Source organism: Cystoisospora suis (assembly GCF_002600585.1).
Source record: "Cystoisospora suis strain Wien I chromosome Unknown contig_6562, whole genome shotgun sequence".
Taxonomy (NCBI): Eukaryota; Apicomplexa; class Conoidasida; order Eucoccidiorida; family Sarcocystidae; genus Cystoisospora; species Cystoisospora suis.
In genome coordinates this window covers 1-13411 of record NW_027159349.1, presented here as the reverse complement: position 1 = coordinate 13411, position 13411 = coordinate 1, and the positions used below count along the sequence as shown (strand labels likewise).

General features: G+C 50.6%; 3 protein-coding genes across 3 annotated transcripts; all 3 read left to right on the top strand.

Moving 5' to 3' along the window:
- The first annotated feature begins 16 nt into the window (after positions 1-16).
- On the top strand, positions 17-1228 carry CSUI_010023 (uncharacterized protein). The gene has a single exon (XM_068070130.1). The coding sequence runs from the start codon at positions 446-448 to the stop codon at positions 572-574; it is 129 nt and encodes a 42-aa protein (XP_067917896.1). The 5' UTR covers positions 17-445; the 3' UTR covers positions 575-1228.
- Positions 1229-6244: 5016 nt separating this feature from the next.
- On the top strand, positions 6245-9453 carry CSUI_010022 (uncharacterized protein). Its single transcript, XM_068070129.1, has one exon. The coding sequence runs from the start codon at positions 6952-6954 to the stop codon at positions 8011-8013; it is 1062 nt and encodes a 353-aa protein (XP_067917895.1). The 5' UTR covers positions 6245-6951; the 3' UTR covers positions 8014-9453.
- Positions 9454-10996: 1543 nt separating this feature from the next.
- Positions 10997-13411, top strand: CSUI_010021 (uncharacterized protein). The gene is made up of 2 exons (XM_068070128.1): positions 10997-13093; positions 13357-13411. The coding sequence occupies exon 1, from the start codon at positions 11313-11315 to the stop codon at positions 12615-12617; it is 1305 nt and encodes a 434-aa protein (XP_067917894.1). The 5' UTR covers positions 10997-11312; the 3' UTR covers positions 12618-13093; positions 13357-13411.

Sequence of the window (13411 nt, the reverse complement as noted above, 5' to 3'; positions counted from 1 at the left end):
TGCATCTCTTCCCTGTGGATTGTAGGAAGTCAAACTGATAAGCGTCTCTCCCCCTGTAGTTTTTTTTTTTTTTTGCCTTTCTTTGTTGTAGAGTGCTTGAAGAGTAAGTGCCAGCAAGCCACACCGAAGCAAGACTCCTAGAAGTCGCGTTCCCCCCTTCGGCCGGATTGCTTCAAGACTGTGTGAATCGGATTCAAGCTTTCTTTTGCATCTCCATGAGGAAGTAGAAACTCCGAGATGTTCTTGAAACAGAGGTCCTAGGCCAAAGAGCAAGTGGAAAGGGAGTCACATGCACAGCGACATAATGGTGTAGGTGAGGCAGTAGATAGCGAGACTATTGTAAGGCATGGTCAACTGACAGGGCCACAAAGACAGAGATGTGTGAACGGTCTGCTGACATTCTGGCGCCCCCGTTTCTTCCCGATTGTTCTCATGGAGATTTGTCATGAAAAGCGAAGGAGGAGCGACGAGAACAGGTGTCGATCCAGTCATCGAAGTGCAACTGTCCGAGGCCTTCGCCATCTCCGCAAGCAGAAGGTTTCATGATCCCATGACGCGTGGCTTGTTGTCTTGATCGAGTACTCTCAACTCTTAGAAGATATTTGCGACAGACAGCCCAAGAGAATCGCCGAAGATACGAGCCGGTCGACGCTTGCTGTTCGACAAAAGAGTCTAGTTCTTTTCATCAGAGAGCAAAATCTTTTGTCTTTTATATGTGAGTACAGTGCTTATACTGCCCTGTTACCTCACGCGCAATGGGGAGAACGCGTTGCCCTGCGTTTGCCTTGGTCCTTTTTTTCTCTCCCTCCTTTCACGTGAACGTGGAGGCAGAGAGAGAGGTTGGATCCCGGAGAGAGGACAGGCTCAATGTGGTGTATTTGTAAGAAGACCGGGTGTGAAGAGAGAGAAGAGAAGACTTATCCAATGAGGTCTCTCTCTTTTCTCTATGCTGCTTCATAAAGAAGTAGGAGATATGTACCTAGTTACTGGAGCTATATTCAGTGTCTTGGGTACTATAGTGTGGACACCGGTGAAGGGAGAAAAGCAGCCTCGACAAAACAAGAGGTAGTGAGATCTATGCTCTTCGCATCCGCTGGGTTGTGAGTTTGTCTCTTTCATCGTTCCTACAAGCTCTGTCTCTGTTCCTTCTTTTTCCGAGAGAGTTGTCCCTTGTCATTATTCCCGAGAAGACGGATATCTTGTCTTCGGCGGTGTAGAAGTCTGACTGTAAAAGAGGAGGCAACCACACTCCTGGTACTCGCCGAGCAGCGGGCGTGTATATGGCTTCAGCTGTTCAGAGTCAGAATTGTTTCTTTCCTTTTCACGGTCCGTAGGTACACCTTCCCTCGACCATCCTCTACGCCGTATGGAGGTCTGAGCAACTATCTTCACGCCCATTTCACCGTCGTAAACATCTATGATCGTAACTGAAGTCTCGAGAAATAGTAGCGCGGTGCTACTGGATCTCCATATGGACTGATTCAGTCTTGCGGAGTTCTGTACGGACGAGTCAGTGTATACCCTTGGATGATAGAGTTTTGTCAGATGTAGGATTTGTCCAGACTGTCACTAGCGTAGTTGTTCTCTGCACCCCAGCCGGTGGCTTGTGGGCATACCGTCACAGTGATTGATGTTCTGCTTGCTAGGAATAAGCCTTTTAGTTGTAGGTTTGTGCGTAACGCATGCGTCCTAGGTGTGTTGACCTGGGAAGGATTTGTTAGGAGTGGTCGCACGTACTCGAGAGAAATCATCTACACGTCCGATAGTAAGATAAAAAGGGAACTCTTCATTTTCACTCTTCGAATGCCGGAAATCACGATACCAAATATCACAAGGAATAATCCCTTACCACCTGGATGTCTGCTAGCGTACATACGTACACGCCTGCATAGAGACGGATGAGAGCTGTGAAGATCTTTTCGCATTCCCTCTCTGCTTCCTTCATATCCTTTTCTTTTCTTTTGCATTCGGGAGTCTGAACAGACGGGAAATGACCCTTCACGAAGCTTTCATTGATGTCCAGATTTTTCCTGGGCACCCAAGAGAGCCTCCGGGCTCTTCAAAGCACACGGCTGAATTCAATACCACGGACACGCAGCCCCAAGAAAGCTTCCTCTGAATTAACTACCACACACCCATACGCATATCTACACGCGTCTAAGTACGGACATGTGTGGGGTGTACATCGAGAAATATGAAAAGGTGGTCTGCGAGGGAAGAACAGGTGGGGCCCCGCAATGACAAACACATCCCCGATGTGACTACCTTCAAGTTTGTGTGTGTATGAAATAACAGTAAAGAGACTGAGGAAGGAAAAGCACGAAAGGAAAGTGATGGTAGTGGGGTTCTCTTCTCTCTCTGGGCTTCGCCGAACTCACCGGAGCGCAGCTGTGTCTCTTCCCCTTTGATGTCTCTCTCTGCCCTGTGCTTACAAGAAATAAACGTCATGTGTACGCCGGTGTCTTGTCGGGGAAGTTGAGTGCAAATACACCGCATACATTTAGTCTACCACCGCGTTAGGTTCCTCAACAAGGCAGCAGCGTACACATATCGATCTGCTTGTCTATCTCTACTTATACCTATGCAGATACATATTTGTTTCACCTCCGTAGAGATATCCCGTGCTTTGTCAAGGAGCTACTGCCGTAGCATCTCCTCAGTTTTGTAAGGACATCTGTCATTTGCTCTAATCCTGCCGTTTAGCCTTTCGTACGCTTCTCCTTGGCTGAGAAAAGAGACCCCAAATGAGCCTCTCGTTTGTGGAGCCTCTAAGACAAGTGGCGTCAAGGTTTCGGTCTCTGATACACGCTTGAGTGCAGAAAATCGATCGAATAGGTTGTTCTGTTCGTTCAAAAAACAAGGGAGGTAAGCGCGTCGGCACAGCGGCCGCGATTTGGGATCTTTGGCTTGTCCGTCGAAATCCGACCAACCAACGTCGTAACTCCGTCGGAAATAAGAAAACTACGGAACACTCCGCGCCTCATTCGTCTCTATCCGTAACTGTATACACTAAACATGATACATGTGGACATCGGAGACATACACAGACGTAAAAGAAAACCAAGTGTAGCTATCGCCTCTCTCCGGATGTATGCAAGCCGATCTCTCTCTACCGCTAGTGTTTACGAAGGTCGTCTAGCACGGCTTAGCATACGTATGTCTATATCTAACCGGTGAGCATTGCAGTTAGATACCTAGTGTAGTAACAAGAGACTGCACGCATACCTTGCAGTCGCCGAGTAAAATGTGTATATAATTACTGACATGATCCCGCAATATCTAAACATATCAGAGGCCCGAGCTGAGTGCGCCCGGTCTGTCTATTCTTTTGGTTCAGTATCGGGAAATTCAGAAATGTGGTGCCACACACCTGTTCCGAGGACAAGCTAAATAGAACGGATCAGCCTTCAGGAGTCACAGCTACGATGGCTAGAATGTAAAGAAGTATTGTAAGGAGAGTAACACGCCCGGCATAGACTTAAGCCGAGAGGTCAACCGAGGTGCGCAGGTGAATCCGAAGTCCCATTAGATAACAACTTCGCTAGGAGGAGTGTTACCTCGTCCTGCAGTGTAAGTAAGCCAGGTTACTCAGAACCGTAGTGTTCGAAGGTGTCGTAGTTGGAAAACTGGCTCCTCTCTTACAACGATAGAGCGAAAAAAATTCTCAACGACATAGAGCACGCCTAAAGAAAACAGGTTCGGTTGGCTTCTCCACCAGCAGAGTTTGTTTGTTGACGGAAGAGCGAAGTCAGGGCTACAGTCCAAGAAGGGAGTCAAGAGCGGGTAGTGCTAGCTACACCAGGCTACTCAAAAAGATAGCACAAGGGCCGAGATAAACAAAGGGAGAACACCCAAAGTTGAGAAAAAGCGTACCGAAGAGGACAGACTGAACTCACGTGTACTGAGGGTCCAGACGCTCCGTAGAGAGATTTCGACGTCCTAGTGTGACGTTGCGGGAAACCCGGGAGCCCAAGACCTCCCTCGAGCCGGTACAAGTGCGCATTAGTAGCGTGTGTGCGCTGAAACTGACCTATGTGAGTTTACCGGACTGAGGCCTTGAACTGCTTCATCCAAACAATAAGAGACTATTCTGATACAGCTTCGCGTGAACTACCGAAGTTCCACTCCGGACTGTTCTATATTTTCGGTCTCACTCGCCGACGGCCGGTAGAACTGGTACGCTGTCTGGATCCTTGTACGCCGTGAACCTGGACTGGGCTAACCCTCTGAGCACGGACTAAAGAGTGTTTGACGGTCGTGCAATCTGTTCACCCAGTAACAAAGAGTTCCGTGTTCCTACATCTCCACCATTCTGAGGTTAGGAAGTTTATGGCCCGAGGCGTGGTCCGTTTAGGGGCCTGCGGTGCTGACTGCAGTCCCTGTAAACTACAGTTCGGCTGACAGCGAGGAGCCCGGTAGGTATGAGCCGTACAAGCAATCATTGTCGTCACTGCTTTGTGGTTGTCTAGAGAATTTTGTCAGGCGTTCTGCCGAATAGAGGCCGTGATACATATATATATATATATAAACATGCATGTACCTGCACATCAGAGGCATAGAAGAGACATACTTCGACATCGACGGGAAAACCGCTTTTCGATGAAAGGATGAAGAGGAGGACAAAAAAGGCGATGGGGACAGGTTATTCTCAAGACAACAATCCTGCTCGCTCACTGATAATGCAAAAACTGATGGTCTTTGTATCAACCGCGCCGCCGTCGTCGAGATCCCACATCAACATCTTTTTCTCTTTCCCCTCTTGTGAATGGACGAAAGATGAAGAAGCACCAGGATCAAGGAGGGATAGAGAATCAGTAGAGATGTACAGGCATGCTGGGTACGGGGGGAGAGATGCCGAATCACGCCAATCTGCGTCCGCAGCCCTAGCTGCCTACCCGTCAACGCAGACTATTCTGCGTTGGCTACGTCTACGTCGACTTGTGTCGAATGCCGCCTTTGTCTAGGCACCCCGCGTGCCCCTTTTCCGAGGCCTGCACGGTCCTGAGAATCACTGGCTTCCACCAGAGTGTACGACCCAACTCTCCAGTGGGAGTTCAGCAGCTACTGGCACTGTTTCCGAACACTATGAACCTGGGGCATACTAATCTTTCCCAGTCTCTTGCCCGGAATGGCAGCTCTGCCCGAAAGGTCCGCTCCCAGCGGGACAACCGGCACACATTATCCGCCTGCCTGGCAAGACGAGAATCTTTCCGGTACTGTAGCCTCTGTTAGCACCGGGTGACCCGGAGCCACTAGACGCTACAGAGTTCTTGGCCTCTGCGAGTAGGACTCCTAGCTGTCTATTATAGTGTAACAGCTAGGCCGCTAGCTATCAGACCGAGGTAACACTCTAGCTTTCGCAGTTATAACAGAGACTCGTTGTCGAGCTCGTCTAACTGACTGACATTTTTTCCCCCCAAGATCTAGTGCTACGGCAGCCCCAAGTGTCGGAAGGGAGAAAGCAGATTCAGACAAGAGGCAACTGGAAGGTGCCTGTACGGCTTCATGTTGTTGGCCGGTACTCTCTGTTGCGCCGCATTCGAACCGTTTGCAGCTCGGGTCTATCTACCGGTGTGACACGAAGGCTGCGATGTGCAAACTGCCCCGGCTACCCGTAGCCAGAATTGGGAGCAAAGACCCAGGTTATGGTCGCCTCCGAGAGAAGTGAGTAGGGGTACGCTACGGAGTGTGATCGAAATAATACCCTGAAAAGCAGGCTGCTTGTAAACCACACGGCGGTAGCATGGCACGACGGGGCCCGGGGAAGAGGGCAGGCGGGGGCGGCGTGGTTTGTTGACAGTCAGGATTCTTCGGTGTGCCGTCATTTCTGGCCATTCATTTTCTACTCGACACGATTCATCTTAGCGTGCCGCAAGGAAAGGGCGCCTTCCCGTCGTTTGTCTCCTACGCCGCCGCGGGCAGCAAAGGAAATACGAAGCTAGCCTTACCATCTTTACAGGTCGCAGCCCGAGTCTCCAAGCTTCAGGACAGCCCGAAGGAAACTTGAGGGTGACGTGACGTTCATCATTGAAACGTCAGCGTCCCCTCTCTTTAGGGCGCGGGCCCGGATTAGGAGCCATGAGTTCCTCCGGAATTTCTTTTTTCGCCGACCGCCTGGAGTTCTTTCATGCGGTGCCTACATGAGTAGGAGGACTCCCTTCGAAGCTTGTCCCATACTTCCTAGTGTGTAAAATTGCCAAGATGCGACACACGTTTTCTCCGAGAATAGCTGCCTTTGCTGCGGCTGTTAATTGCTTTTTCTTGCTCTGTATTTTTCTCACCCCCCGCTTTGCCTCGACAGAAGACAACACCTCTGGTCTGCATCACAGCAGCCTCTCCACAGGGGACGACGACGTAGGAGGCTCCAGCCAGGTTGGCGGCAAGAACCCGGCCGTAGGACAAGATGTTTCTAGTGTACTGGTCGAGGAGGATCACTATAGTCGACAGCGGGACACCGAAAAAGATTGGGAGAGCCATGGCTACCAGAGGAGCACGGGGCAATCTTCAACAGGCAGGTCCCCTCAGCGTGAGAGATCGACTAGGGGGTCTTCACTAAAAAAGACAGCAGCCACTGCATCGAGAATTTTCCTAACATCGGCGTTGATTACTGTAGCCGTGCTTCTGTCATGGCAACTGGGAAATCTCTTTGTGAAGTGCTTGACAAGGGCTAGGGCTTTGACACGAGCTGCTGGATCGAGTCCACGGTCACTTTCGGACCCAGAAAGCGGGACACCTGACTGGGATACTCTCTGTGAAGGCGTGTACTCCAGCACAGGAGTAGCTTTAGGTGACCACATTCCTCTCGTTGGGACACCCCAAGGCACTCATAGTGACGAGGATAGTGAAGATGAGACTTCGCTGTCTACACTAAGAGGACTTGATGCCGAGGGTGGCAGTGGTGGGTACGTTCAATCTGAGCAAGAGAGGCGCCGGCTTACGAGAACATGGAAAATGATACTCATTGTGTGGATACCTCTTATCACTGTCGTATTTGGTGTCCTGGTTTGGCTGTTGGTCTACCATTCCCGTTCTCAAGTAAAAAGCACCACTACAGCACCATCAGGATACAACCACCTGACCACGTCAGCACTACACGGTCAGAGTGCCTCTGTGTTATATCAATTGAACGCTCCAGTTCCACCAGAGAATGCAACTTTATCTTCGCAAACAGGTACGCCTGGCCCTGTACCATCAAGTGTGCCTCCCACTACATCATCGTCGTCGTCTCACATTTCGACAGCCCGACCGTCAACTGAGTCTCCCTTGAAGTCGTCATCTGAAGGTAAACCTTCTACTTCCACAGCTGGATCTACGCGTACATCTCCGACTCCATCTGAGCCTTCCTCTCCGTCACTTGGGAGGCTGTCCGCGCCAACGTTAGCTGCGTCGTCGCCTGCATCATCGCCACCAACGACGTCAACATCATTGCCTTCGGCTGCGTCTTCCTCTGCTGCCGTCGGGCCTTCATCTGCGAGAGAATCCGGGCTCTCAACGCCCCCGTCGTCAGATACTTCTCCGTCTACATCACCAGGCGAAAATTCCTCTCCTGTACCCGAGACTTCTTTCCCGGCCCCAGCTGGAACTGCCTCTCCTTCTTCAGATGCAGCATCAGATGTTCTCAGTCCGACGTCCTTGTCAACTGGGGCATCAGCCACAGCCGTACATACTACCATCTCCACTCCAGCACCTAGACCCAAGTGGCAAAGAAACCGCGTCTGGGTCGACTGCACAGTAAAGAAGCTGCATAACAAAGACACATGTTACGCAAAGATATATTATTTCCCGTGGCGCGCTGTCTACCCGCACATCATCTATGGCAATACAGTGTATGTATTTGATCTTAAAAGGGGGCAGGTTGCGAAACTGAAAGAGAAAAATCTGTATGTTCCGGTGTTAGAGGAACTTGCAAAACAGATCAAGCACAGAAGGCAAGAACTACTGCACGAAGGTCAGAGTGCAGATCGCTTTAGAATCAATCTTCGGTCGTACCTAGCAGACCTTGAGCACCTGTAGCACACTTGCAATTTCGCCAGTCATGTACACGTGAGAAGGGAACAGGAGTTCTTTTCTGAATGCGAAAGAGGCACGATCAGTAAGGTGACAATGTTCTGACAAGAATCTCTGTGGCATGAAGAAAGCCATGCCCTACCTCAGCGTTCAAGGAAAAAGGGATGCTGAAAGGTTCCTCCACTGGTCCACTCCTTGTTTTTTCTAGCCTCTCTGCCTCGTACTCACACAAAGTCGGTAGCGGGGTGCTTCGAGAAGAGCTGATGTGGAAGGCTACATATGACGCCGACAGGGTTTTTTGCAGGGAGCAACAAGACGGAGGAAGGAACCTTCCGCTCGTTCCGCGCGATCCCTGTTAACCAGGTGTCTTTGAGGGGGCTACGAACAAATCTCTTGTCATGAGGGCGACAAAGGAAGCTAAACATCAGTATGCTGCATGTACCATGTAAATAGGAATACAGTTTTGTACGCAAATATGATCGTTTGGAACTTCTTAATAGAAGGGTGTCGGGGTGATTGAATAGAAAGCTACGCAGCGACATCTTCCCTTTTCTCTTCACCTTTGAAGTCGCCCTCCCGGTCATCGACCGAATGTTCCATAAAGCAGCGTCAGGAGGGCAACAAAGAAGAGGAGAGAGGAAGGACAGGCATCGTCAGTTAAGTCTGAAGTGGTGACTACGGAGCGTCATCGTTCTCCGACCTGATAAGGGACATTCATTCATTCTCCACAGTTAGACAAGGTTTCCATCAGTCCAACTCCCTTATTCGTCTTAAGTCACATACCGACCTTTTCCACGAAGTTTTCAATCCATAGAAAGATGCGTACTCCATCGATGCCCGCTACTGTCCTTACAGGAAAAGACTTTTCTTTCAACATAGCGAGCAGACCCTTATTTTTTTGCCGGAGTAGCTTTCTACTCTCCCGTGTTATTTTTCGCGAGGGCACCAAAAAGTATGCTTTGTCATTTTAGGTCTCGTCATTTGTGTTTCTTTTATGGAAAGTTACAAAGCCTACTGGGTGTGGACGGGAAGATTGGACGTCTGTACCGACCACACGCACCGAGTCAAAAGACAGACTTAGTCCGAGGTTGTGTGGGGTACGAAAGAGCTAGGAGAGTTTTATATGCGCGAAGAACAAGCTGAGGCGTGTAGAATGGGGTTCTCGTCTCTGTCTCCTTGCTTAACTTTTACAGCGAGGTTTACTGGGAAACAGCAGAGAAAGTCTTCGTTTTGTTCATGCGAACACATATATATTTCATCTCCTCTTGTGTAAGGAAAAGGGATAATGTGTTCTTCACTTCGTCCTCTCTCTTCTGAGAAAGGCAGTGAATTATCAGTCTTTGTTGAGGGGATCTGCCTGGAGAAACAACAATAGCATGGGCTCCTATCCCCGTGTATATTTTTTCATTCAGTCGTTTGAAAATGTATACTTTCTTCCTTGTCTCAATCGTTGGATACAAACACCCTGAAAAAGTTCAGAATCACTGGTATTGCAAATGCGTGGAGCTCTTCCAAGAGAGCAACCGCACGCATTTCCTGTACACAGCTAAGGGGTAGTCCTTCCCATGTATGTATTTAATACATGGGAAGGACCTGGTTAGTTCCTGTCAGTCTGTGCCGCGCAGACACCCCCTCGCCACAGTTATTGATTCACTGGCTCGAAGATCTGTATATCTATGTAGATCTACTTGGCGGAGTTGCTTGGGGAACATTGGGCTTTAAGGCCGCGGTTACATGAGAAAAACCTGCATATCTCAGGAGCTGGGCTGCAGCGAAAACGACGCTTCATTCTTACTCTCGAGATAACAGTATGGTTCAATAGGAACAGTAACTGACTACAACCTCTACAACACAGATGTCTTTCAACTCACATACATACAAATTGCTGCGCACATTTATGTGACACAGTCGATGTAGATATATACGTTTTCTTCCGTCATCTCATATCCTCTTCCTGTACCCCCGGATGTTTGAGCGTCTGGCCGGAATGAGAAAAGCCGTATCACGGAAAGCCTTCATCGGTTCTCAGACTCTTTTGATCACGCACCAAGACCTCCCAGCTCTTCCAGACTGCCAAGAGTTCTTTTCAAAAGCACACAGACGGCCGACGCCCCGGTGGATGCTTTTCGTCGGCACGTCGCCACTAAAGGCATTTCTAGACGTATGCATTCGCGTGCATGTCTTCTCGCCCATACGTTACACGCAGCCGTACATACATATATATATAATATACATTTGTGTATGTGTGTATTTATGCATACGCGCCCATAAAGATATTCATATGTACTCGAGCACACACACCGTGTGCCCGCGTATTCTCCTGAACTCACCGGGAGAACCAAGCGACACTAGCGCGGCTGCTTTTCCTGTTGCACTCCTCGCTCTCTACCGAAGAAAAGTCAAGAAGTGCGTACGTGAAGAACCACACATTATCGCGTTCCTAGTGTTGACACGTCGCTCATAAAGAAAGTTTATTTCTGCTGAGTCTCCCGCGTGCTACTCCCTTAGCAGGACAGCCGTGTGAATTCTATGTTCATTTCTGTCCTCTTCTGCTTCTACGGGATTTCATCCGTCGACGTTCACTTCACTATTATGACGCACGCGCAAGGCGCTGGTCGGTCGAACATCTGCGCTGCCCGCTGTGCCACCACTGGCGCCACTACACTGTGGTTCGCCAGTACAGCGAAACGTGACAACGGCTTCAGCTCTTCGAGCGTCACTCCACACACTTTGGGACGCAGACTCGACCACGACTCAGCAGCTTGGCTGAGTGGATCTCTGGAGTCCCGCGCATCCACTAACAGCCGCTGGCTTTTAGTAAATCGTACCACCAACTCCCCGATTGTTGTCCCCGGAGGTAGTTTGGTTCACTCAGACAAGGTGGCTTCAGGGGGCTGGGGCTAGACCGCGCCCCTGCCAGGTCCCGGGCGGGGGGAGCTGCGGGCCCCCGCGGGGGGAGCGAAGGGGGCTCCATAACCGGCTGGAGTCCACTCTCTTGTATTTTTCCTGCTCCCCGACGTGCGTGCTACCCGCCTGGTTTCCCGTAAGGTAGCGAAACAGGAGTTCAGCCGTGCTTATGAATCCAGCTTGCCGAGGGCAGCTGCAGAAGGCAGGAGCATGTCCCTGTATAAGGGTTGTACAGTTCCCAACACTTGTCTCCAGGTGCCCCGGCAGTAAAAACGCAGCGGTGCATCTTTGTCATTGTGCCACCGGTGCTTTTCCTTACTAGTTTCGAAGAATGGACGGTTCGTGTTTTCTGCACATGGCTTCCACTTGTGCGCCTGACGCTTTTACATACGGCCGTCATGAAGCGGACAGTATGTCACGGGCTTTCCGCGCGCGCTAGTGGTCAAAAGACTAGGATGAGGAGCAAGTTTTTTACAAAGAGAGTCGCCTGTTCGGCCGCTCTACATTGTGTTTGTATGCTTTCTGCAGCTCTTCTCTCGTTTCTTGTTGCAGCAGAAGGCAACGGTTCCGGTGTGCGTCCCAGCAGTCTCTTCAGTGTGGGTAATGATGTGGGGGTCCTCGACCAGCTTGGTGAAAAAAAAACAGGAGGACTGGATGCTGCTAGTGTGTTAGTCGAGGCGGGTGACGTCGGCCAACTCCAAAAAGTTGAGGGAGAAGGGGGGGGCCGTAGCTTTCGGAGAAGAAAGGGGGGGCGGCCGTCAGTAAGCAAGCCCCGTGGGAGATTGTCGGGTAGATCTTCATCCAGCAAGTCAACACGGACAGCACGGAAAATTTTCATAGTCCCGGCTTTGATTAGTCTAGCTGTGCTTCTGTCCTGGCGACTGGGAAATGTCCTTGTGAAGTGTTTGACAAGGGCTAGGGCTTTGAAGCCAACTGCTGGGTCGCGACCAAGAGCTCTTTCCGACACACACATCCCGATAGCTGACTTCGATCCCCTCTGCGCCATCGTCGATCTTGACGACGCTGAGGATGGCTTCGAGACCATTCCTCTTATGAAAATCTCCTCTAGAGGCGCTGCGGATGGCTTCGAGACCACTCCTCTGATGAATCTCTTCTCTCGCGATCCTGCTGATGACGATGAGGAAGAGGAACTTGTGCTGTTCGACAAAAGCGAATCCACGGACTGGGGTGGAGGTCTGGACGGGGGTCTTGGTGGTGTGCCCGGCTATGCTGCCGTTGCACAGAGAAAGGCTGGACGGGATATGAAACTCAGACTACTTAAGTTCGCAGTCATCGCTGTCATTGTTGTGGTTCTCATGTTTTCGGGCAAGGAGCAGGGGGGGCCAGCACGAAATTCCACTGCAGTACCGTCACGAGACAACCAGACTTCAGCACCACTGCGTCTCCTCCAGACCACCCCTGTGGTACATGAGCCGAACACCTCAGCTTTAGAAGCTGCACCAGGAGCCCCGGGACGAGAAACACCCGTCAGCACACCGTCAACTGCGCCTACCACTACGTCGTTGCCGCCGTCTCATCCGTTAGTGGGACCCTCGTCAAATGGCTCAATGGCTCCACAGAGTGAATCAAACTTTACTGGGGCAGCTGCGTCCAGTGCTATCCCGCCAGCGGCATCCCCGCCCTCTACTCCATCGATTGGGGCAACCTTCTCTCCATTGCCTACGCCGCGACCTTCATCTTAACTGTACCGTCGTCCTCTCCCACCACTTCGCCTTCCTTTCCAGAACCACTACCACCACCTGCACTTTCAAGCCCATCGTCGAATGTGTCTTCCTCTACATCAGCTAGCGCTTCCTTTCCTTCTCTCCCTGAATCTCCAATTCTTTCTCCAGGGGGATCATCGAGTGAAACAAATCCACTGCCACAAGCAAAGGACGCGCTCGTCTTACACGCGGCAACGTCACGACTCTCGAACGCAAACACCGACGCAACGTCGGAAACATCTCGCTAACTTATGCCGTATCCAATATAGAAGGGGTGATGGCATTAGGACGAAACCGTCGCGCATGTGGAACACACTTTTTCCGACCCCCGCCCCCGCTAAGGCATCAGTTCGGTACGAGAATACTAAGAAAAGGCAAGGCGCAGAAGGAGAGTGCTAAGGAGCTGGTTGGCGAAGCAGGTTGCTGACAGAAGCCTTCAGAATCACCTTCTACACGTACGGAGCCGACCCTACTGACTAGTGACTGGTCTCCGAGCACTTATGTATACCTCGTGGGAGAGGGAAACTCTTGTTGAGACGATCAGGGAGATCCTGCTCGTACAGTTGAGAGTAGAAGTCATAAGCCGGTAGTCTTACCGACACCTCCGCCGCTTTGATATGGAGAGACATGCATCTCTTCCCTGTGGATTGTAGGAAGTGAAACTGATAAGCGTCTCTCACCCTGTAGTTTTTTTTTTTTTTGCCTTTCTTTGTTGTAGAGTGCTTGAAGAGTAAGTGCCAGCAAGCCACACCGAAGCAAGACTCCTAGAAGTC

What these genes read in the sequence shown, in the direction of transcription:
- CSUI_010023 (XM_068070130.1), top strand. Translation starts at nt 446, where the DNA reads ATGAAAAGCGAAGGAGGAGCGACGAGAACAGGTGTCGATCCAGTCATC.
- CSUI_010022 (XM_068070129.1), top strand. Translation starts at nt 6,952, where the DNA reads ATGATACTCATTGTGTGGATACCTCTTATCACTGTCGTATTTGGTGTC.
- CSUI_010021 (XM_068070128.1), top strand. Translation starts at nt 11,313, where the DNA reads ATGAAGCGGACAGTATGTCACGGGCTTTCCGCGCGCGCTAGTGGTCAA.